This window comes from Nothoprocta perdicaria, unplaced genomic scaffold, assembly GCF_003342845.1.
Source record: "Nothoprocta perdicaria isolate Ctin4 unplaced genomic scaffold, notPer1 scaffold_209, whole genome shotgun sequence".
Classification (NCBI taxonomy): domain Eukaryota; kingdom Metazoa; phylum Chordata; class Aves; order Tinamiformes; family Tinamidae; genus Nothoprocta; species Nothoprocta perdicaria.
In genome coordinates this window covers 717,093-743,092 of record NW_020455305.1, presented here as the reverse complement: position 1 = coordinate 743,092, position 26,000 = coordinate 717,093, and the positions used below count along the sequence as shown (strand labels likewise).

The window sequence follows — 26,000 nt, the reverse complement described above, 5'->3', positions numbered from 1 at the left end:
ACTTAAGACAAGTGGTGATGGTGATTAGTCTATAAAGATTTTATAAGAGGAGACAGAAAGGGTTTTATTATTTAGGCAGAAGACAGCCTGGGAATTTTTAAAGCCCCTTATTTCCTAAAGCAAGACTTAAGATCATGTGCAGTACCATCAAATAGAATAAACTGAACACACACACACATGCGCATTTCTGTAATAGAGGTAAAACATGTAACCCAATGGAATATCAGAATTCAAGGTCAAAGATTGAAATTTAAGGTTATTCCCAAAAAATTTTTGATACATTTCTTGATAGGATTTTAAAATGTGCCCAAAAAAAAAAAAAAAAAGATTAAAAGTACCTGAGGTAAACATCTACTTTTAACATATGAGTTTCTTGAATCTTCTGGTGATGTATCTGGACTGCTGAAGGTTCGACATATTTGTGTAAGTCAGTATATTGAACAATTTTTATTCATGATGATGACTTTTTTTTCCTATGGCAATCTGAATTAATTTATCTTTTCTTTGCTCCCTTTGTCAAGGAAAAATGTGAATGCTAGCTTTGATTTCCCTTTCTCGTCCCATAAGTAACTTTCATAATCCTATTTCAAAGGTCCAAAGGGGCATTTTGAAGCATCTTTCATTCACATTTCATGCTTATAAACAAGTCCAGGACTATGACAAATATGAATCTCATTGTGCGCTTCCTCTCTGTCCTTTTCTGACATTTTGCTACACTTTGAAAAATGAGAGATGATGTATTTTGCAATTTCAGAGATGCTCAGCTGGAAACACAGGACCTTATTTATTTTAAAAACCCTCATTCTTTAAAGTATTCTGCTTCTAAGTGTTGCAGTTTCAGTCTTGTGTCAAATATTGAAAATGTTGCTATAATTATTTAAAGAGCTTAAAGCATTCTTAAGTTTGCCCTTAAGCAATCTTCTCTTACTAAGCTTATGTTCTCCTATAGGTCTCATTTATAGAAAACCAAAGTTCCAAGACAAAAATGTAAGCATTTTTCATTGGGGTACAAGATTTAAATGAGAATCTAAATTTTGTAGCCATATTTTCTCTTCATGAAGGATAGAAATCCTAAATTCCATTTGTGACAGATGTCCAAGTAGCAAGGTGAAAGTTAAGATCAGACTGTTTGATAACCAAATTCCTGTTCTGTAGAGATTTCAGGAGGAAAAAATGCCATTCAGTTGTGTAATCAAAAGTATAAATTAAGCAAAAATAACTGTTTAGAAATAGTAGGAGGGTGAAGGAATAGGAAAATAACTAAAAACTGGAAGGATTTGCAGAGAGCATCCAGCCCAACGTTTTGTGCAGATCAGATCTGGATAGAGTGGGCTATTCCAGGCCTTATCCTTTTGAGCTTGGTCTCTCACACTGATTTTTTTTTCCGTATTAGATAGGAAGGCTGTTGCCCCAAGGCTGTTGCCCCAAGGGGTGCCGAGTTCATGCTGGGACCTGTTGTGTTAGTGTGTGATGAGGTGCAATTGGACCTTGGTAAGTCTGTGATAGCTCTTCCCAGTCACCTTGTTTCTCACACTCCTGGACTTGTCTTCCTTGGAGGATTTGGTCTGCAGGAATCTTGGGGATAGAGGCTAACTAGCCTGCATTTACCTGGAGCCCTCCCTTTTGCTCTTCCTGAAGATGGATGTGATTATTAACTTCTTGCATATCAATGGGAAGGCTCTGTGAGCATTTGCACCTTGCCATAAAGTCCTGTGTTATCAACTCCTGTAATGTAGACCTAGACCATGGAAGTTGCAACTTCCAACAGGATGTTTACTTGAATTATGAATATAATTTCTCATGGCAAAACACATTCTGTTTTTAATATAAGAAAACATGTTTACAGCCAATGCACTGGTTGCCCAAGTGTGAATAGGGATTTTGTGCTGTACTGCTCAAAGACAACTTCTGACAGAAATTCATCCTCCTGTTGTCTGCTTCTTTTACCCCCCGTTTCTCTCCCACTACCTTTTCTGAGATTAGAGGAATAGAAAGTGTGAGGTGAGAGGAAGTTCCTCTAGGCAAATGAAAACTCCCAACTAAGCAATTGCTGATGTATAGTCTGGAAAAGCTTTTTATAGGGAGCTCAGCTGTAGGAGGGAAGATGGTAAGAAACAAAGCACAAAGGAATGTGAAATACAGTATGTCTCTTGAGCACCACTGGGATACAGTATGTCTCTTGAGCACACACCGTTTGCTGGGATACAATGCAAATACCTGGTGCAATAAATCTACTAGAGACAATTAGATTGTGAGCAAGAAAAGAAGTTGAAGGAATATCCAGGCTAGCAAGGTGCTGATGACAACTTGATCCTACCTAAAAAGCAGCAGGGCCTGAAATGAAGGAAAAAGAACTGATGGGAATTGCAAGTGTCTAACAAAACAAGGTGAAGTGCAACTAAGAAAAAGTGACTGGTAGGATGTAATAAACTGTGGAAATGCTTCTGAAAGAAGGAATGGGTTAACCGATTGTCTGTAATCATGCAAGTTGCTCTGGTTAGCGTATTAGAAAATGTTATCTCTGCTGTGCAAACAAAGAAATGGAGTAATCTGGGATTCTTCATTTCTAGTATCTGGAATGCTCTGTTACCTTCTCAGAACACATCCCACTAAAATCCTTGTGGAAAAGTTGCCGTGGATTTTGGGCAGAGATGTGTTATGAGCTTGGCGCTAAATATAGGCTTTATCAAAGCCATCTGTTTAGGTGAAAAGGTGGCAATGTAGAGGGAATGGTTGTACCAGTGCAAGGACAAGAAGGAAACAGGCACTCATACTTCTTTAGGGAGCTATGGGGATGAGATGTAATAGTGGCTGAACGTCTGTTTTCCCTTTACAGCTAAAACTAATTAGTTATACTATGGGGATTATGATCCAGAGGAACAACATAGGTTTGTGTAGTTATGTTTCTCTGTCAAAGAGACTATTGTGTTCTATATTTGAAAATGAAGTACATGAAAGGTGAATTTGATTTTTATTATGTTTGTCAAAAGCTCTCATTTTTAATTTTCCTTTTTTTCTCAGATATTTCAGTTATGGGTGCCATGAGTGTGCATGGAACAAGTCTTGTTCTCACACAAGTTGTTGCCCTTGTATTGAAGAAGTTTCACCACGCCAGGCGAGACTGGAGAGGGAGTCTGTCAAACGTTCTGCTGCCCGTTCTGTTTGTTGCAGTGGCGATGGCCTTGTTCAGTGTGAAGCCACTGGCTATTGATTATCCTTCGCTCAAGCTGACACCAGGACTTTATGAGAATGCAGAGTCCTTCTTTAGGTAAAGAGCTCATCCATCATCATTGATAATCCAGGGTTCTGGTACCTTTATTCTTGAGTCCTCGTATTTTAAAGACTATTTGCTCTCTAGGAAGAGTAATAATTCACTCTTTCACAGTAAATGTTTATTTTTGAAATGTTTAATATGTTTTTATAAATCATCATAATGAGGACCTAAAAATAGAAAATCATTACAGAAGATTTTCTGGAGGGCAGGACAAAGAATTTGAAGCAATCTGGGCTGCATATTCTGTTTCGATACCAGTCACGAACATTTATATATAAAGGCATGTTTGTAAATGTATTAAAACAACTGTTTTTGTGCTTCATCTTATTAAGCTATTCTTGTCTGAAGACACTTTCTCAACAGTTTTCCTTATGTATGGATTATGTAGTTCTTTAATTTCTTGCTGAGCACGTAGGGTCTTGAAGATGTGAGTTAATATAATAGGTGTAATTCTGTTAGAGCTCTATTTGAGTTCAATTAGTTGTAACAAAATATTAACATGTTTGGATTTGGTTTTGTTTTCTGTGGGCCACTTTGAACAGTACTGGAGATGATAACCTTGGAGACCTTTCTCAGATTCTGCTGAGACACTTTTCTGATTTGGACCATACGTGCATACATTCACAAGGGTAAGCGTGGATAATGTAACTGTAACTATTACAAAAGCTGCTCTGTTATCTCTCTGTACTTTATTGCTGCTAATTTGACAGGCCTAGATGTTGGTGAAGAACTCAGTAATAACAATTTTATTCTTTAAAATGTAACATTAAAAAATCATTACCTGTTATTTGGGGCTCGGAATACTTTTACTGAATGTATCTGCTAAAAATATAATTAAAAGCTATTGATGGCTTTGAAAGTAAAAGAAAGGGTAAAAATAAATGTTGTGAGTAAGCTGTACATTCAATATTTTACTCTATGCACTGTAGACTCTTTTAAGCTTTTCTTGGCATTTTAATAATATGATTCTTGGCAGATTAATAACAAATATCTCCGATGAAGAAGATAGCATTCAGGTACATAAGTAAACCTCTTTGTTCAAGGTCCAGTTCAAATCCCTTGCAAGTCAGTGACAGCTTTCCTAGTTATTTGAGGAGGACTTTGATCAAGTCTGTATAAGTGAGGGTTAGAGAGTAATCACAGTGCTTAAGAGGAGTTCCAGATTTCCAAAGTTAGCAAAGTTGGGAGTGGTGACTATGGTTTACTTATTTTATGCATGAGGAAAAAAACTGGTGTACAGCTAACTCATGGCTTACATACATAAATATTTTAGTGACCCTACTTTGGTCTAAATGAGTAAAACAGACATAGCTTCACACATAACTGCTGTTGTGACAGACTACTAAGAAGGTAATTAGTTTGCCACATCTGTTTTTTGCCCTGTGGATTTTCTCTGTTAAATAGTATATTTTTCTTCTTATTTTTTAATTTTTATTCTTTTTCTCCATTAGGAAAAATAATTCATGTTGGCAGATGGAATCTATTTCACAGCAATTTTCATGTGGATGTGTGGCTGAACAGGAGGTATGTCATTTTATACGTAGTATGCACCATATGTTGTATATATGCATAAGTATCCATGTAGTTATGTGTGTGTGTGTATATATATTTTTGGATGTGTTTTTCCCTTGATTATCTCCTTTTTGAAGAGGGGACAATTCTGAGAGAGGGGGATAAGAATGTAAACCTTCAGTGTACTGGTTTTGTTATAATTGGAGATTTCCTTCAATTCTTCTTTTCCCAACATTTGGGCTACGTGTTCTGAACTCTTCAGGGAGATGACCTGTGTAATCTCAGCAGAAAATCTGCTGTCATTGTGTTAACATTGTAAAACTATTGCCTCTTCCAGAAATGAATTATTGTGGAGATATTTAATGTGAAACAGATGCCTTAGAAACAAATTAACAAGAAAAAAAATGCAGTATATACTTTTCTGCAAATTATATTGAAGTACAATTTTGCATAAATCTGAATATCAGGCATGACTTAAGCAATACATACTAATTTAGTGTATTCAGTCAGTGAGAGTAGTGAAAGTGATACCTGCATCTAGAACTAATCAGATTTTGAATTTTCTTAAAGCTTTACATACTGAACAAAGGCAAACTCTGTACTTTTTGAAATTAGGGGGGTATCCCAAAATAGTTTGTTACACTAAAGCATATTGCAATGCTTACAAAATGGAATAGACCACAACATACAGTGACTGGAATTGACGTGACTGACATTCCAGAATATCTTTGAACTCTTTTAATACTTTGTTCGGGGACAATTTGTTTTGGAAGGCTGCCTTACAGCCATGGAACATGGATGCCCTGACTTCATATATCCTCAAGGAAACCATAAATCCACAATGTTTTTTTTTGTGAAATACTCTCAGCTAATCTGCATTTTTTAATAAAACTACTGCATTGGAAAGTTTTCAAACAGTTCTGTAGTATTTAGTGATAACCAGATAGAAAAAAATATGTGCACATTAGTGATAATTCTGTGATTCATCTAAAGCAACAAGAATGAAGGATGGCTGAGCATTTAGCAGACACGAGTTTTCTTTAAATGTGATACAGGACTTGCATATTCATGGAAATGGTTAAAACATAATATTTGACAGGCTGGAAGACTGTCTACTTTCGAAAGGGAAAAGGCAACTGAAAAGCTACTGCGAAATTTGCTTGAGACAGAGATTTTATTACTAGAATTTGGTTTTGCTTTGCATCTTATATCTGAAAATAAAACAGCCTTTGAGGAAGGAAAAGATCTTGGAGGGAGAATTTCTGATTCATAAGTTTGCCTACTGTCTTGCTCTGAGGCTGAGAAGAATAAAAAATGAAAACAGTGAAACTGTGGCTATGCAAAAATATTTATTTGCCTTAATGAGACTGTTGCACCTAATATTTATATCCTTATTAAGCAAAGAAGTTATTTAGAGTAAAAATTGCATCTCAAGTATAGTCTTAAGGTTTGGGGAAAACAGAAGGCAGGAAAATTAATTTTTGATTTCCTAGCAAGGATGGGTTATACTAGCAAAAGAGAGATTTAGAATGCAGGTGAAAATGGGAATAGTAACTTGGTCTCCAAGTGAAATCTCTCCTGACTGTAAGCAGGAAGGAGAGAAGTCACTTAACAAGGGAGCCAGAGACTTCATCAGTGAGCTATGGAAAACTGGAATCTCCGGCAGAGTGATTTGGGTATGGTTCTGTTATCACTTAAGTATGAATTTTGTTTCTTTTGTTATCCTTATCTGTAAGGATCTCTCATACCTCTTACTATAGTATTTGGCTTGATTTCTTTGATTCAGTGGGAATATCCCCCCAAAACACTGGCATGTATCTTCCTTTATTTTCCACCTCTTGCCCATCAAGCAACTTTCTTTTAAAGAATGTTGTGTGGATTAGAATTTTCATCCTGTGTTCATCTAGGGCATTTTTAATGTTTCTTTTCAGACCCAGCAGGTGAGTAGTAACAACCATAGAAGTCTTATTGCCTTTTTATCTGCTTTCCAAATTTGATGCTTTCAAAACAAAGCTGACTAACAGGGTTGCAAGAGAAATCAAAGGTGGCTCTGATATGTAGGTGACAGGTACAATTACTTGAGATGTTTTATAAACATAAAACTATACATAATTTATTGAAAAGTTATCAAAGCAGAGAAAGAAGGCAAATACAGTTCAAAAGCAATGCCAAAAGCTCCGAGTGCAACTTCAAAAATATGGCTAAACATAGTGTCAAGGGTTTCTAAGAGTGTTTTAATGATTCTATATATGTTGTTTTCAGATGTGTTCAAGTTTCAATGTCTCTGCTCCCTATGTGAAGAATAAGAAAGGACATATTCTGTATAATCTTTCAGGGTTCCTTGTTGAAGAATATTTAGTCAGGCCTTCCAACAAACCAAGGTAAGCTGGTAAGCTTAAAATTCATTACATATGTTTACTTCATGTATAAAACACATTGCCCTTCCTGACTCAAAGCATAGACCTGAATCACTTGGAGTACGAAGACTAGCTGCCTTTTTCTGTTAGTTGTTACTAAGGTAGATAAGCTAAGGCAATATGAAGCCTCCATCCCCTGGACTTTTCAGTTTTCCACAACAGTTGCATGATAATTATCTGTAGTGTGGTCTGGCTTCTTGTTACACAATGAATGTTTTCATCATCTCAGAGTAAGAAGGATTTTATATTATCTATGCAAGATAAGCATTCCTTGAAGACTCTGTCAATACTGATGCATGTGACGAAATTAATGTTGTCTTTGTACTAATAAGGCTTGATGCTTACTTATGGTTGTCCCCTCTCTTTCCCCAGCCAACCCCACCCTCCAGCAAGACTTGATATTCTCTCATGACAGTTTTGGAGGGGCTAAATTTTACTTTCAGTTGGAATAAATAAATATTAATGTAGATCTTTGCACTTTTATTGTCAGAAAAGACTGCTAAGGAATACAAAGCTTAAGGCAAGTGACTTACTGTTATTTTATATTATTAGATATGGTGGCTGGTCTTTTGGAGAGAAGACAGCCTTTGACCTTCAAAATGTAAAATTGAATAACACCAAATACAAGCCTGTGGCCAAGGTAAGGAATGTGTTTGTGGGTATATGTATACATATATCACTTATCTATTTAGTCTTCAGCCTTTACAGTGCTTCACAAATAATAAATAGTTACATAAAATCCTTGTGGTAAAAGTTGGGAGAAACCCTGTGGATCTTGCAGTCCATTTTTCTGCTTAGAATTTTTATTCTCCTGTATTCTAACCAGTTTTAAATAAGTCAAATGATATGATTTTCGCTATTTTTTCTTTGAAGCTATTTTAGAATCTACCTAAGCTCACCTTCAAAATTTCTTTGCCTAGTAGTCAGCCCAAATCATCTTCTCTATTCTTTGTGTTCTACAAAAAGTCAATATAAGAATTGACAAAAGTCCATAAAACTTCAGAAAAAAAATAAAAAAAAGAATTGTTATTGATGGCTCTCTTATTCCTACAAGGGATTTTTTTTGTGTTAGATTTTCTCTCTTTCTTTTCTTCCTCTCTCAATTTCATTTCTTTTTTTTTTTTTAAAAAGTTTTAGGTTTGGACAGTATCTACTTCTGCATAAGAAATATACCTATCAACTCATATACTTTCATTTAAGTCATTCATCCTCTGTACCTCCAGCTTCCTTTTAGCTTTGAAGTCCAGTTCCATCAATCCTCAGTTAGGAGATTGAAGTCCTAGAGGATTAGATTAAGATATGTTTTCCTATCTACTGTTTTTGTCCTATGTATTTTTAATCATTTTAGAGGTTTGTTTTGACACGCTTGCACTATGTTTTTTTATAAGGGTCCTTTCTTTAAATGTCTTTGGCACACAGCTCCACCTGTCATCAGCACGAGGATAAATTATGGTTATTCTCTCAGTGAGTAAGCTTCATATTTCAGAGCCAAAGAAAATAGTGGAGTAGATTTATAAAGGGCACTATGTTATCTAAAATACCTCCTGGATGTGGCTTTCAACTGATGCAATGTCAAATTATTGCATTAACCTTTCAATAATTAATGACCAGGCTTTTACTTTGACCTTTCAGGCTTGTTCACAAGGCAGTCAATGTAGCATTTACATAGTCTGTTATGAAAGAAAATGAGAAATTTGCATCTGAAGAGATGCACCATGTGTTATTCATTTCATTTTGGAAAATATCTGAATCCTTATGTTGTTCTCTTCCACTGCAAAAGCCAACTGCATTTCTCCAGTTCAAATGCGGAATCTGAATAGGCAGTTTTAATGAGAACTACTGCTTTATTTATGGAACTGTGCTGCAGATACCACTTAGATACATAGTGTGTATGTGTGCATGTGCGGGAGAGCATATCTGCCACAGGCCAAACAGGTTCGATTCTAAACATTAAGTACTGACATTCATTGATCCCTACTTCATGGCAAAAGTGGAACAACTTCTCAACTTGTTTTTTCCTCATTTTTGCAGACTTGCTGACTATATGTTCCTTGTCATTTTTTGTTAAGATGGGCAAGGAGTGTTCCGTAATGATTTCATAGTTGCTATTCGCAAAGTTATTGAAAACAGGAAGAACAAGTGGTGAATTAAATAGTTGTAAAGGGTAATTTGCCTGTCATTTTGAAGTTCTGATCTGAAAGGTTGAGATTTGAGGCTTTACTGTACAATGCTATTAGAAGTATCTGTTGAAAGCTATGTCTCTCCAGTAGAGTTTACCTCCATTCTGTCCATAGTGAGTCTTGCCCAGATATCCTCAGGGAATTCTCTTTCCCTCTTCACCCTTTATTTCTCAGTCACTCAGTATTCATGGTAGACTGTAGATTAGTCAGCTAAAATACCAGTGTACTGGAGTAGGTATAGGTAATATGGAACACATTTAACACATTTTTGAACTATGTCTATCTGATGTGGAAACTGATCTCTCTGGGGGAGGATTTTTATCTAACTGCGAGTGAAAGATGAAATGATAAAACCTCTCAAATCAATCACGATAATTTGTATTTTTTCTGTTGCCTATCTTTATCTTACACCTCCTCCTGTAAGCAATTATTTGTGAGGATGCAGAGAATAGGAGAGAACTTCAAAGACTTCTTTCTTTCAGGTTATAAACAATTAATCATCCAGCTTTAATGCAGTTATTTCCTGGTGATTTGATTCAGTTGCATAGTGTAGCTTGAATAAGGATTTCTAATTACTGTGTGGGATATTTAAATGTATTGTTACATACAATTCTGTATTGTATTCTGTTACCTTTTCATTTGAATATTAGTCACACTATTGTATTTCTAAGGTATTCTGTGCATACTTGAGACCTTTCCCCTGCTTCAATTAACTGAGGATGTGTCATCAGAATTTTGCTTTATTGTTTTTTTTAATTGCCTTTTTCCAATACAATGAGTGTAATTGGAGTGATTTTTCATTACGCATGTTTTAACTATCTGTTCTGCACAAATCATTCCAAACATGATAAAAAAGAAATGGGAGTGTGGAGGTAAAGAAGCCTGGCTACCTTTGCTTTAGGTATATCCAGGAGTGTAAAGACTAGCACTTTTCCCTGGATACTTGAATACTGTTTTTCATCTCTTATGGAGCCCTCTTATTGAAAAAACAATGAGAAACCTAGTATGTAGAGTAGTTTGGGGGAGATGAACTGATGACAAACACAGGAATTACATGAGCATTTTTAAAGAGGGAGTGAGTTTGAGAGCTTGCTCTTTTTTATTTTCTTTACATTTTTTTTTCCTTTAAATATTTTTCTTCAGCACCTCTATAATCAGCACTAGTTATTCTTGCACCTCAAAGACTGTGTTCAGTTTTGGGCCCCTCACTACAAGAAGGACACTGGGGTGCTGGATCGTGTCCAAAGAAGGGCAACGAAGCTGGTGAAGAGGCTGGAGCACGGACGTTGTGAGGAACAGTTGAGGGAGCTGGGGATATTTAGTGTGGAGAAGAGGAGGCTCAGGGGAGACCTGATTGCTTTCTACAGCTACCTGAAAGGAGGTTGTAGAGTGACAAGGGGTCAATCTCTTCTCCAAAATACTGCTGATATGAGAAGAGGAAAGCCTCAAGCTGCTCCAGGGGAGGTTCAGGATAGACATTAGGAAGAATGGAAAGAGTGGTTCCAATGCAAAGAAGCATTGGAACAGGCTGCCCAGAGAAGTGGTCAAGTCATTGTCCCTGACAGTGTTCAAGAAATGTGTAAATGAGGCACTTAGGGACATGGTTTAGCGGGCAGGATGTTGAGGGGCTTATGGTTGGGCTTGATAATGTTGAATGTCCAACCATAGCAATTCTATGATTCCAGGAGTTCTATCGTTTTTGCAGATGCTACCATCCCAGATATAAGTTTGAGAGTCAACACTGCTTGCAATGGTGAGACTTAGATCACATGAATGAATTTGTGGATAAAAGTATATTTCAGAATAATTTCATACTCACTGCAATTGGCAAATGTTACTCTCATGTTGTTTTGCCTCCTTTTTGACCAAAAATGTATTAAGGGTGAGGGAGGGTATTCCATTAAGCCAGAGAATGTCAGTTTTAATTAAGGGAGGTGACCACCTCAACGAGTGAAAAACAACCTGCTGCATTCTGAAGGACCTGGACATATTACAGGATTCTGTTTTTGCCTAGGTCACCTTTTTCTGTAAATAGGTCTCTTAACCTGACCATTCATCTCAGATGTCTTCTTTCATGAAATTTGTTAAAATGTGGAAGCTTTCAGATCTGGTGTTCTGATTAAAGGCATTTTGATTTACAGTGTCCATTTTCTCTTTTAGGTGTGGTACAACCAAAAAGGCTTCCATTCACTGCCATCCTACTTAAATGAACTAAATAACTTTATTCTATGGCTGAATTTGCCTCCTACGGTGGACTGGAGACAGTATGGTAATAGTCCTTCTTAAGTGTTTGTTAATATCTTTTGAAAGTTTTTTTTTTTTTTTAAATAATTTGCAATATGAAAGTTTTGTTGATATCAAAACAGGTTATAGAGTAAAATCTGAATTTACAGTTCACTCTCTATACCATATGAATTGCAGAGGACATTCCTAAAGAATAAATAAATTAGTTTGCTTCAGTTGGGGTTTTACTTCAGGTAGAACCTAGGGCTGCTGATAAATGCATGATAATTTATGTATTTATAGCTCATTCATTACCCATCTCTATCTCCTATAAATTCACATGGCAATGTGATGTCTAGTAACATTCCATTTTCCAAGGAAAAGGAAAGGCTGGTACATCATACTACTCTATACCAAAGGGGAGTTAGATATATTTGATGTTCAAAATCTCTGATTTGGCTATCCCTGAACCTGTGTAGGTTTACTTAAAATCCCCATTTAACAGGCTGACATTTTTTGCTAATCATTTCAGCCAAAGCATAGTCTTTTAACATGGATGAATTTTTAGGATGTTGAATTCTATCTTAATATCAAAGTTGGACAATTGGGTCTAAGTTCTGTTCGTGTCGGTTCCTTTCATTCTTGAAGTTACATTAAAAGGGAATTAATTTGGTATGGAGACATTTGAAACACTTATGGCCAGTTTGGAACATTTTTTCCTTTTATAAGATCATGTATACTCTGGTGGTTTAAGGGTGAAATGACATTCAGAGATTCCTTTCTCTTTCCTTGGAATAATGTGTTGTAGAGAAAAGAACTTAGATTTTTTTTCTTTCCTTATTTCTTCATTTTTATCTTTCTTTATTCTTTATTTATTTTATCTTTATTTTTTTCTCTGAGGAGGAGTGTTTATTGTTGATGATTGTGATTTTGATTTATGCATTGGATTTTTGTCACCAAAACAAAAAGAGTAATGTTGCATTTTCACTTTGAAGACTTTTAAAACTTTTTACCCATCCTTCCTAAACATAGCAGATGATGTGGAGAGTTACCAGAGTTTCCCAATTCTTGTGTTAGTCTGATCTTTTATCACTCCTATGTATTTATAAAAAAGGGGAGAGAGAAGATGAAATAGAAAATTGTAAAGTTTTTAGAATGTCAAGTGAAAACAGAATAATGCTATTTGCTTTCAAAATGGTTGGGATTTTATTTTTTTAAATGAATGGTTAGCACAAATCAAGGATAATATATTCAGATTTCAATGAAATCAGAATATTTTAAAGAACGTTTTTAAACAAAAGAAAAATCAACTTTTTATGAAGTTTGCCTGTTTTCAATGAAAAGCATTGATGCTGGTTTGTTTTCTGTAGCACTGTATATCCTGTTCAGGAAATTCAGCATTTAAGTACCTTTTGTATATGTAATGGAGATGCAGGGATTTACCATTCAGAATAAGTTTGGAGAAAATCATAGGTTTCACAGATTATGGAAATGTTGTAATTTCTTTTTTCTTTTTTTCTTTTTTTTTTTTTTTTAAATGCATGACAAAGAAGCAGAATAATCAAAACCATGCTTGGTAAAAACTTGAATTGTATGGCTGTCATCTGTAGAAATATAGACTATTTGTGTACTCTACTGCCTTAGTACTTTGGACGAAAATAGAACTCATATAATAGACAGCAGTTTAGTTATGTGCATCATCATTGGACTTGTGCCATAAACATGGATTGACCATGCTCTTAAGATCTATTGGAGAGGAACCTAACAGGGAAATCCTAGAAAGAAAGGGAAAGCAAGCTATATTAAAAAGGGGCATTTTTCAGTGATAAAAGGGGCAGTTAATCTTGGTTCACTTTGACTTTTAACTTTTCTCATTTAAGCATGTTGCTCTTGTAACTATTTACATTGTTTTCTTATTAGCAGGTTCAGTGCAGTTCTGTATAGTAGTGGTCGTACCTACTGTATCTCAAGATTGAAATCTATTTGGTTTGATTTTTTATTTTAATCTTGCAAGCATTAACTCTATATGCAGCTGTATGCATGGTATTTAAAACAGCTGCTGTGAAGTTTGATAGGAGGTTGCAGAAGTGCAGCTCAGTAATTCTTGTTCATACTAAAGCCATGTTTTTGATAGGATAACTTCTTCTCTGCCCCTTCTGAATTATATTATTTTTGCGTCACTTAAAAGTAACTTTATGAGGATACAGTCTTTTCTTCCTTAATAAAAATAGATCTTGCTTTACTGCACATCTTGTCTAATGTCTTTTCTTCAGTTAGGAGGTTACAGTGAAGAAAAACTTAGGAGAGTTAGGATTTTGTTACAAGAGTTTGTAGGAGGAAATGCCTGAGGATAGGAAGGACATATGTTACCTTATGTTGACTTATATCCTGAGATTTGTATGTGATCAAACAGTGGAAAAAAAAGATTTTTTCTTCTCTTGCTGTGTCCCTTCAAGTTATTATAGCCTGACTCTTGATCTTACTGAGCATGCCAATGGGCAGCTAGTGGCTATTTAGTGACCGGCAGAGACTATCCTTTTATCATGGCCAAGCAACACTAGCAGCTATAGAAATCCTTTGTTTGCTAGTGGTGAGATTTCTTTTTCTTTTTTTTTCCTGAACTATAGATTCCCTCTGGATCTGTAAGTAAGCTGAGGATGCTTGAAAAATCTACTTTTTAAATGTATTTTTAGCAAAAGGAAGGAGTTAGTGAGATTTTTTTTTTAAAGAAAAAAACATGTATGATAGCAAGCTACAACTTGTAACTAGATGATCAGAAATTGGCCAGATTAAATTCCAAAAACAAATCATAGTTAATGCATCAGATATCTGTTTTTGGTACAGTAGGAATGCTTGTTATCTGAATAGGGCTAGGACTCATCTTCAGAACTATATGGATAAGCACCTCTAGCATCATATAAATCTGTTTCTGTCCTGCTCACCTATCCTACTAGAAAGGAAATTAAGTACACTTTGTTTCCTAGCTAGTTTAATAAGTAGTACTATTGACTGAGACTTACTGCAGGTTACAAATTCAGTGACAGATAATGGAAATGAATGTGCTAAGCAGTAATGGTCTCTGACAGGTAAAAGAAAATTCAGCAAAGATGAGATATGCTGAATTTCTGGCAAAGCTCAGAACCAACTAGTTCTGGTTGGTTTATAAACCTATGTTAAGTGTCATTCTGCAATTTGCATTTCCAGAATAAGATAAAATAATTGTGAACAAAAGGGGATAAGAAAGTAAGACAAACTAAAAAGTAACATTTTGACTAGAGCTTGAGATAAAATGCTGATCATATAAAGCTGTGACACTTCTCTTGTTTACTTGTATACAATTGCATCAATATGTTAAACATACTGGAATATATGGGCTATATACAAGCTATATAAGGTTATATTAAGGAAAAAAAAAGAATGAAAATCATTTGAATTTTCTTTAATGTCCAGAGGTAAAAAGAGAGTTCTCATATCATTGTTCAGAAGATGAGAAATGTACCAGCTTAAAGAGACTTTGTGTGAAGTAACCACCCCATCTCTGTCCTTCTATTGAAATAATAGGTATTTAAAAAAAAAAAAAAAAAAAAACAGAACAAAACTTTCATTCTGAGGGCTCGTTTAAGGGTTCATAGAACATTCTCATTTATTTCAGACCCAGTTCTTCAAAAGAGCCTAAGGGATTGAGAGACCCACTTTCAAAAGTATTTTGGTTGAAGGTGGCTTTATAGTCTCCTAATCACTGTGCAAATTGCAATTTTAAACGTCCTTTTCAAAGGAACCTGGAAAATGCTGTTTAGTGGGGCCTTCTCATCCCTGTCTAGTTAGTGTAAAAAGGATAAAATATAAATCACTAGTGAGGAGCTGCTGAGAAATGCCCTATAAAATAGAAATTGTCATTTTAATAAATGCGTTATTTTGTTACGCAAAGAACTACCTACTCCTTCCATTCCCCTTCCCCAAGACTATCTTATAGGTATAACAATCTACCTCTGTTCTTGTTATATTTGCAGTCTTTTTTATTCTAATCTGGAACAAAATGTTTTGATGATTTTATTCATAAGGAAACCTAGACTGGTCTTCCATTCAAGTCTTTAACAATTATGCTACTTACCGTTAGTCATATAGATCCAAATAGTATAGATTGAAGTACTCTACACTCAGTACACCACACAGCAGAAATAACAGGTACTTTGAAGGTGTGGCAAGACACAGGCTCAGTCAGATGACATAAAACATCCCATGGAAAGTATCTAAAGACAGCTCTTAGCGTGTAGAAAATGAGATGCAAACATGAAGACCCCCGGGATTCTTCACCTCTATCTCCTACCACTGTCCATAGAACAAGTACCACCTGCTTCTTATCATTGTCCTTCTCATTCTTGCTGCAAAACCATATATTTTGCAGCATGTCATTACATGGTAGGGTGTTAGATACAACCATTAATCGAGTTCTTTTGTACTAGGAAACTGTTAATGACAAAAAATAGTAGAGATAGTTTAAGTTTTTGCTTGTTTTATTTTAAAATAATTCATTTAGTATACAAACATGTCTCTTCAGTCAAAATGATGCATGTCTCCAAACTTTCCGTAGTAGAAAGTATATGATGGCAAATGTCATGGCAACAAGACTCTGATCAACAGTAGTGGTCAGTACTTGCTTCTGTCATGAATGTACTGTGTCCGGAAATGCCTCCTATTTTTTATAACTATAAATAATGTATTCAATTTGACATAGGTGAGGAGAAGAGATTACCAAAGTTTTATTTTTCCCCATCTATCCTCATTAATGAAGTGTAGAACTGGCAAAAATGAGTACGCCCTTTTGTTCCTCAGCAGTGTCTTTCACTAGACAATAAAAAGAATGCCAACTGTGAACCTTTTTCTTGAAAAATAAATAAATAAGTTCAAAAAGTACAGTAAAAAAAGCTGTGTAGCTGTGTGCTACACAGTTGGCAAGCTGTGTAGTGCAAAAAAAAAAAAAAAAAAAGTACAGGAAGGAAAGGAAAGGAATTTTCTGAAAATAAGATAAACAGCAAAAAGAACTTTGTAGCTTTCCAGCTCTGCCTACGACCTTTTACCTGTGATAACAAGAGTGAATCGAAATACAGACCTTTTCATATTTCCAAATGTATAACTGCATCTTACCAAAACAACTGGTAGCTCTTACTGTCTGTGGTGAAAACTGGCATTAACATCTTGCTTCATTTCTTTCCAGATTGAATTTCCATTAATAGAAACATATAAGAATAGTCATGTATGCAGTCAACGCCTCTTACTTTCTCTGGTCACTAAAAAGGTGCCTCTTATTTCCCAAGTGTTTCAAAGAAGTCTTGGCATCATGGTGTTACTCTCTGAATATGTACTTAACCTCTAATATAGTATAAGGATAAACACAGCCACAGTTTTTATTGCTACAAATTCCTTTATGCAGGTCTTTGGGACCATTGAAATTGTTGGCTGTAACAATTTTTGGTCCAGGCCCATGAAGAAGCCTAAATTGTTAGTATAAGGGGAAAAAAAAAGAAATGGGACCAAGTCTGTTGTCAAGGATACTGGAAGATTGTTACAGGGCAATTGGAAAAAGTCAGCAGAATGTAATGGTGATGGTAATGTAGATGTGAAACGATTCACTTAATATTAAGAAATGTATGAAAAGGAGAAGACAGGATTAGAGTCTGAATCACATTTGTTAATAGTACATGTCGTGTTTTCCTTTGTGAATGTTGATTTGGTAGAATTTGCCCTGAAGGCTGTTTGCAGAAGTCTTGCAACTAGAATCCTTAAAAATCCCTTGCATAAACACCACGTTTAACAAGGGCTTTGGGCTTTGTTGTTTACAACCTCTTGGTTAATCTGTCATTTATGTTCTTTGTTTTGAATTATGATTTACACTTCATTTTTTCTTTTGAAACCTTAAAGGTGCTGTTTGGATGTCAATTTAATAAGCATTGTTACAGCAGCTTTCATAACAAAAAGGTACATAACAAAAAGTCAGGAAAGGAACCAGTAAGTTAACTGTGTCAGGATAGATATATAAAGACAGACAGTTGAGGTGATTAGAAGGGGAAACTGAGGAAAGAACGGATTATACAAGTGTCCTGTAGGATCTTTTTATTAAAAAATATCTGCTAGTAAATAAATTATACCAATTGTGTTAGCTTTGCTGTATGATGATATTTTACAACTTTCTCCTTAAGTTTAAGGGAATTTTTTTCCTGTGAATTATAAGCCAGTGTGCTGGCTTTATGCAAATTCACCAGTGATATTTGGATAACGGTGGAGAAATAAAAGAAATCGTTATGCTGAAATAACGTAGAAAATGCAGGAAACCATAAAATTCCAGGAAAAAAAAAAAGGAAAAAAAATAGATGGCAAGCTGGGTATATTTAATGCTTTGACAAGACTTGGGACTCAGTTTAGCTTAACAAGAATGTTGTTTTAATCAATGAAATTTAACAGCTTTGCAAACATTCATTGCACTTGTGTGTGTGAATTTTCAAGAATGCAATTTTTTGTTTCACCTACACCATTTGAATGACCATTGACTTGAAAATGATTACAACTTTTGAGAAGAGGAATTACTACTTTGGATATTTTTTGGATTTTTGATTTAAAGGCCTGTATTTTCCATCTGTGAGGTGTGCATTTTTACCTATTGTTGGTGATTGAGTTGAAGAGTTTTTCTTTGCAAAATGTCAGCCATGTGCAATCAATAAATATGACTTTAGTGCTGATAAAATGCCAAACTTCAATAGTAGCCTTCCTTACTCGAAAGATTAGCTATATGAACAAATACGACCTTTGGTTCTGTGTTTTTTTATCTTTGTTACAGACAATATTTTAGCACAGTTGAATCTACTCCTGCAGCTGAAAATGTAGAAAAGCCAAGTACTGATTATATTTGTTCATTAGCCTTTGGTGCATCCAGACTCTAAAAATCACTCAACAGAAGATGGTATTTGCTTAGGCAGCTTGGTAGCTAAGCTCATTCAGCTGCTCATTAAGGATTTAGTCTTTTCATTCATCTTGTGTAATGGGGTTTCAGCAAGAGAAGGGGTCACTTAGGTGTTAGATGGGTGATCCCTGTAGCTAATGACCAGAATAAGATGATGGATGAGGCCAGTGTTCCAGAAATGGATTCAGCTCAGGGCTATTAAAAATTTTCGTTGGGGGTTTTCCCAAAAGGCTATGCCTGGCACAGACAGAGAGATGCAAAATGTAAGAGAAGCTAACGCTTTCATTTGTGAACCTGAGGGTGGAAGAAAAAAAAATCCTTATTATTATTTAATAATAATGTCATATTTTCATATTTTGTATTACATTATTTGTGACATATAACAGCATGTTATATTTCATTTCTCATTTCTGTTTATTTCTCAGCACCAGTCCAGTTTCTTTCTTGAGTGCAAATATTTAAGACTTAATGTTATGATTTTGCATAAGTAAGTCTTTTGTTTCAAGCGATACTAAAGCCCAAAGCATAAAGAAACTAAATTTCATAGTATTATGAGACAATTTAGTCTCATAGTCATGTATGAAAAGTAATATTTTTGTAGTTATTCTGACTTGATCAGTGCTTAGCAAGAGGCTAAAGCTGTTTTGTTTTATTTTGTTTTGCTGTGAAAATGACAAATGCTGATCTTAAGCAAAATTGTGACTCTTCTAAATGGGAATATATCTAGTAATGGTTCTGGTTTCCCTTTGTTTATCAGTTACCCAATGAAAAGAACAAAACAGATCTATCTAGTTTGAAGCAGCATGTCATAAATACTCAGGTGGTCATTGATAACAAAATAATATAAAGATTAATAGGGGAGAGCAGCCAAGTTCGGTCACCTGTAAATCTAGTGATGTCTTTGGTTTACGGGCAAAATCTTCATTTTGAGTCATAAGCTCAAATTTGTGCTCTCACCTAATAAATCCTATAGAGTGCTGGTAATTCCACCTCTCTTTGAAGAAAGAATAAGAAAAATATATCTAAAAACCAGTATTTTCATGTTCTTTTAATTTTGAAATGAAGGAGAGGCAACATGGAGCCAAATCCTGGTGCTGGTAACAGAGGATGCAACTTTTGAAGGTCTAGAGTTGTTTCAGTTGTCAATCATGACCAAGAAAGGGTCCTTATAAGGGCAGTAAGAAGTTTGCTGACACTGTGTTGAAGGGTTTTCAGTGCATAGTCTGCAAGGCAAAACCTCGACTGAAGCTTCATTTCCTTTTAACAGTGCCCACAAAAGTGAGATGTCAACAGTTCTATTGCCTTTGGTTCTTAGTCCTGCTCCCTTCATCTTGCTTTGCTTCTCTTTCTTGAAACTCTTCATCTTTTTTTTTTCCTGCTTATTTCTTTTTTATTCTTCAACTTTTTTTTTTCTTCTTTCCCTTTGCTTTTCATAATTTCTGCTCCAACCATGCTTGTTTTACCTGATTTATTTCCACATAGATCTTGTGTTCTTGGAAATCCAGAAAGAAGGGAACTGTCATGTGAATTTCAAAGATTGTGCTCTCTAGAACTTAAAGCTTTGATCTAATATTTATTCTTTAATAATTTTTTTTTCCTCTCATAGGGATCACACTTTATAGCCAGCCCTATGGCGGAACTTTCCTGGATGAGGACAAAATGTGAGCAAACTCCTAAAATAAGCAAAGAGCTGCAGTGGACAGGCAGTTCAAACTGTGCCTACAATAAGCAGATATGTTGCATGCAATAGATATAGGAACTTGAGAGGTGCAGTTGGGTTACAGTCATGAAATATTTTCTGCAGTATGTTGTTTATATATCAAATCTACTGTTTGTGTCAGATATGCTTATATGTTTTTGTAGAGAAGAATACGTATCCTGTCCTTGAGAAAGTATTTGTGAGCAGGTCATTCTCAAGTGCATTAATTGTTGGAAATGATGGACATGTTTCTAAATTTTAACTTGCTGCAAAGTGGGAAACACTGGAAAAAGTGCTACTTTACTATTCTCACTTTGAAATACAGATTGTGTTCCATAATTAATATATAGTCTTGTAAATTAAGATATCATCTTGTTACAGTTCTCTAATGAGATGCCGAGAGTGTACAAATGTGGTGCTGGCATGCAAGATTGAGGTCCAAATGTCTGTTCTTTTCCTCAGGCAAGACCTATATTGCAGAAACTGATAATAATTACATATTTTGTGTATTTTAATGTAATAGTTTTTCTGGTAAGGAGTTGGATTTGAACATGTTTGTTTTCCTTTGTTCCTTTTTTGCACCACTTGGCTTTTGCCTCTAGAATGGAGAATGTTCGTCAGTGTGGTGTAGCACTGTGTATCATGTTGGGCTTTTCCATCCTTACTGCATCCATTGGAAGTGCAATAGTGAAAGACAGAGTATCTGGCGCAAAACGCCTGCAGCACATCACAGGCCTTGGATACAAAACTTACTGGCTTGCAAACTTCTTCTGTGATATGGTATGTACCATGGATGGCAGCATGTGTCTAGATGTGACCTCTTGAATGGTTTGGTGCAACTTAGCCAAAGGAGCATGGTCACAGTGAATACTGAAGTAGGATTTTGAATTTTGAATCCCAAGAAATTGTTCTCCATTCAGACTTATAAGGAAGGGTACCGAAATAAGACTTTCTGGCTGGTTGTCAGTTACAGATTTTTTCATCAGCTGTATAAACAGATGATCCAAAGAAATCCCATATCACTTGGATTCCATTAAATTCTAATCTCTTTTGCAAAGGTGATTTTTTTTTAAAGTCAATCTATGGAATTTCTCTAATATATACAAAAGGTGCATGTATATGTCTCTTTTCGAAAGACTTCTGCATAATTCCTTTGTGATGAGGCTTGCTGTATCAGTGTGTTTGCAAGAAAATTGAGTTAGACTGTCCACTTCTGGGAAAGGTACAAAGCTCCTATTCATAGAGAACTCAGGCTTTCCGTGCTGGAAACTTAATAACTGTTTTTAGTAGTAGGAACTCTTCAAGAAAATGGCACTTTAGCTTGAGAGTCTGCTGTCAGAGGCAGTAGAGAAAAAGTGGAATCAACTGGTTATTCCAAAGATTTCAGGCTACAGGGGAGGGACATAAATCTTCTGCACTTTGCTTGCAATGCAAAGGACAGCGATTTTCACACCACTCTGTTCTCATTCAAACTATTCTAAATCTGAAACATTAGAGCTTCAGCCATCCATGCTTGAAAATCAGGACTTTTACACTTGAGGAAGCTTGAAGTAAGAGAACATTTATCCAGAAATTATTTACCTAGGCAGTCAAACTTGTATTCCCTTTGCTACTATTCCAGGAAGCTTTGGTAAGAACCTGGTCCCTCATCATTCAGCTCTTCTTTACGCAGCAAAGTCAGCTCCTTGTTATTTTTTGTTAATCTCTTCCTTTGAAAATGTTCTCACAAATTCAGCATCATACTGTGTGATCAATCATGATCTGAGAAAGAACAGACTTTAAATGCTAGTTGTGCTCAGGATCATTTAGGGACTTTGAACACATGAATATAGAAAATGTTAAATTTTAAATCCCTCTGCATATGAAGTGTTACAGGTTGTGTCTGGTGTTATTTATAATGTAATCTTTACTAGACCGAAAATGTATTAGATTTATGAACCAACTGTCCTAGGAATCTGGCTGTTCTTGGTGTATTTATGCATGTGACTAGTGTTCATTACTATGTTCCTCAAAAGAAAAATGTATAAATTTCATGACAGATAGAGTTATTTTCTGTAGATTAATCTTGTGTCACTGCAGGAGCAAAATTAGGATTTTTATGTTGGCATTTCTACTTTGTGCATTCCAAACTTTTATAACTTACTGCTCATTTGGGTTAGCTCTTTAACAGCATTTAATTCTAAAACTTAGAAAAAAAAGTCCCATGTCTGTTGAAACATATCAGGACTTAGTGTATGTTTTTCAAAAGCTCCAGAAAGTTGAAATCTAGATCTGTGAAATAAGGTAGCCCATGAACAAGGTCACAATATTACATTTGTCTCTATGTTTTGCTCCATTGTACTTTTCTTAAATCTTTAAAAACAAACATATTGGCAAAGATGCAATGCCCTCTGTGTTAAGTCTGAGGTTTGCATTGCACTTCACTATGAAAGTGAGTAATTTTAACAATTAGGACATTGGTTTTTATACTCTGAATATTTAGACAGACCTTGGTTAATAGTCATTTGTTACTTTTATCGCAGTTGCATCCCAATCTTGGCTATGTTAGAAGGTTAGATGTGGCACTGCATTCAGAAAGGGAAGCAGTCACTGCCCTATAGAGAGAGCTCAGTTTTAATGCACAGAGCAGTTAGAGTGAAGGGAGCAGAAAACAGATCTTGCCCATCTTTCACCTCCTGTTAGCAGGACCCATCTCTCTGGAATGCTTGGATATGAACCCCTTCTACCAATTTCATTCCCAGCTAATAAGTACTTTAATAACATTATATCAGGAGCCTATTACCAAATGTTTATTAAATGTTGCCTAGTGGCTATGTCTCTTCTAAATACTTCGTCTGTTCCTACTAGAAGCTGTCATTTACTTCATCTGTATGCACTGTCTTTCATTAAAGTCTCTTTAGAAATTGTATCCTTGATAGTCTCCTATGACTGAAGAATCACCTATGACTACGAATCAAGGAAACTGCTGCTCCTGGTTCCTAACCTCTGTATTCACAGTGTAGTTTCAGGCTTTGAGTGAGAGTCGCATCTGAATCCTTTAGCTGGGAGAATTAGCTTGTTAAACAGATGTATTGGAAAAGTTAATAGAAATGAAAGTCAGAAAGATGCATTGTTTTTAAATTTGTCGGGTTCATTTACACATGTAAACCTATGTGTAAGGGGGACAGTTTCACAGCCACTGTGAACTCTGCAGTATCAGTGATCCTCTGCCTAGCTTCAGGGTAATTATACTGCAAATCTGGAAATGTTAAGTTGTAAAGTCCTTCTATGCTAATTGAGTAAGACCAATAAGGAAAGTTCACCTGCTAAGTGCCCATTTTCCTTGTGTTTCTAGCTGTTCTACATGGTTCCAGTTGCCCTGTGTGTTGGTGTGATTACTGCCTTCCAGCTATCGGCCTTCACTTTCCGAGAAAACTTGGCAGCCACTGTTCTCCTGCTGACACTCTTTGGGTATGTGACTGGGAATGTTACTATGGCATTACGGCTTGTAAGAAACAAGCAAAAAATCTTTAGGCTTGGTTTGCACCTGCTGCTGGATGTGTGATTTTCTGTCGTTGGAAATGGTTATGTTTCCACAAAGGATGGTGAGAAAACAAGTTGAAACCTGAGGTTGAAAGCTCCACAGCAACAGGGAGCCTTATACACAAAATACTGGAAGTGTCTGAAGGAAACAGACAGCTAGTATAACAATCATTTGCTGTCAGAAATTGATTGTATGTTACCGTCTGCTAAGGTGGTAAAATAATAGCAATCAGGCCAGGATTTCAGTGGTCAGCTGTGGAGAGTATCATAAAGAATTGCCATCCACTTCTTATGTACCATCTTACCTCTTTCTGCAAATCTTAGTTCGAAGAGCTTCAGGAACTTGTATGTCCAGTAAGAAGACTGGCCAACCTGGAGCTCTGGACTGGTTGAAGAATTGACTTAGCTGATATTGTGACATTGGAAAAGTTCTTTCATCTCACCTTCTCACAAGTTTTATGTGACAAAAAGTTATTAAAAAAAAACTTGTTAAAAAGAGAGCTAGTTTGTCTATATAATGAGTGTACTCTGTGCTCAATCTAACTAATGATCTTACTGTATGCAGTCCCCGGTGATGTGTGAAATGCTGAAGAGGAATAATTAACGGATAAGCATTTTGAAGAATTCTCTTCCCTATCTCAAGCAACTAACAGTTGCTGTCTTCGTAGTTGGGATTGCGTATCCTCAGAGGCAGGCGCTTGGATAATGAAACACAACTGTGCTCATTAGGGAATCACAGGGAAAGAGAATAGAAAGGGACTTTCTGTAAGGTCAGGGCATGTGCCATCCAAGGAATAATCTTGGATGAATGATGTAAAAACCTGTTTATATCTTGAAATTGTTGTCAAGATTTCATGGCTCCAGTGACTCTCTTTGGAGAGCTGTTTCAGAATTGCCAATATCTGGGTGTATTCTGCTAATTTCTAGCCTTCGTTTGTTTGGAGCCATGCCTTATATGCCACTAAACATCTTTGGTGGGGTCATGCAACAGGTCTCAAGGACAATCTGTACGTAAACTTCAGAGGTGCCATTCTTCCTCTTTCACCCACTGCTCATCCTAACTAAATATTAAATGTGATGAAGCCTGTTATGGTCATTTCATCTTTCTCGATTACTGTGCATTTTTTATTTCTCACTTAACAGCATTCCATAATGCATTTTTTTTCTCTTAAAATTGCATTTTTCTCTTTGGAGTATACTTGTGTGACTTCTGTGATATAGACTAAAGGCAGAAATGGCCCAAATATATCAAAAAAGTTAAACAATATGGCAGAAGGGCATATGCTTGAAGGAATACTCAACAAGTTCCTAGTGTACTACTTCAAAGCAGATTTACTAGTGCTTCAAAAGTATTAGAGTCTCATAATTAGACTGCATTTATTTTCCTTTTAGTAGTAGCAGAAGTGTTTTATAATGCTGTATTTTAAGCACTTTTGTCTAATATGCTGTATCTCTGATCTTCCCAAAATAACAAATTATGGCTAGAGTTGAAGCTGACTTTTGCAGTCAGGAAGGAATGGTTAAGAAAGGGACATACGCTTGGCTGGCAGATACTTTCAAATCTGTGCTTCAACATCATATAACTTTAGTGCCGTATATTTGGAAAAATCTTACCCTCTCCTTAGCAGCTGTAAGTGAACAACTTAAATTTTCCTTTCGTTTATATTGGAGTAACATCACTTTAAATCATGTGTCTCTCCTCAGCTCTGTTTCTAAGGTGGGCTTATCCTGTATTTACACTGTTGTAATTCAGAGCAAAATTTAGAGCTGTGATTTCAACATGTGCAAGAGGGGAAGAAAGTTGGTGTGATTCAGACTGTCACTAGGATGCTAAAAAATACCTTGAATACTCTTAAAATCTTCCTTTGAGACCCTAGCCAAGTCATGCAATCTTTATGTTGTTGTAAACTCTGGGTAACATCAATATTACTTCACAGCAGGTTTGGAAAGTTTGTTTCCTAAGGTTTTGATGTTCTCAGATGAAAATATTTGTTTATCCAGTACAAAACACTGAGCTGAAAAAGGACTTTTATGGTTCATAGGCTAAACTACTATTTAAAGCACTGAAGTCACAGATTTTTGATTAGTTTCTCTGACATTGGTAATTATTATAATAATAATGTATAGATATATCAGTAGTATGAAAAAAAAATACTACTCATATTTATGGCCATGCATTAGGGAGTGCTGACTCCTGTGCTCCTTGAAGTCTATATGC

At 35.7% G+C, this 26,000-nt stretch overlaps 1 protein-coding gene across 1 annotated transcript in view; it reads left to right on the top strand.

Annotated features, from left to right (window-relative positions):
- Nucleotides 1-26,000, top strand: part of ABCA13 (ATP binding cassette subfamily A member 13) — a 183,414-nt gene that overhangs the window by 112,684 nt on the left and 44,730 nt on the right. Inside the window, exons 43-51 of the mRNA XM_026038381.1 lie at nt 3,022-3,268; nt 3,817-3,903; nt 4,726-4,798; nt 7,049-7,167; nt 7,756-7,843; nt 11,544-11,652; nt 20,168-20,222; nt 20,863-21,040; nt 23,595-23,710. Of these exons, the coding sequence (XP_025894166.1) occupies nt 3,022-3,268; nt 3,817-3,903; nt 4,726-4,798; nt 7,049-7,167; nt 7,756-7,843; nt 11,544-11,652; nt 20,168-20,222; nt 20,863-21,040; nt 23,595-23,710 (1,072 nt within the window). The remainder of the gene's footprint in view (nt 1-3,021; nt 3,269-3,816; nt 3,904-4,725; nt 4,799-7,048; nt 7,168-7,755; nt 7,844-11,543; nt 11,653-20,167; nt 20,223-20,862; nt 21,041-23,594; nt 23,711-26,000) is intronic.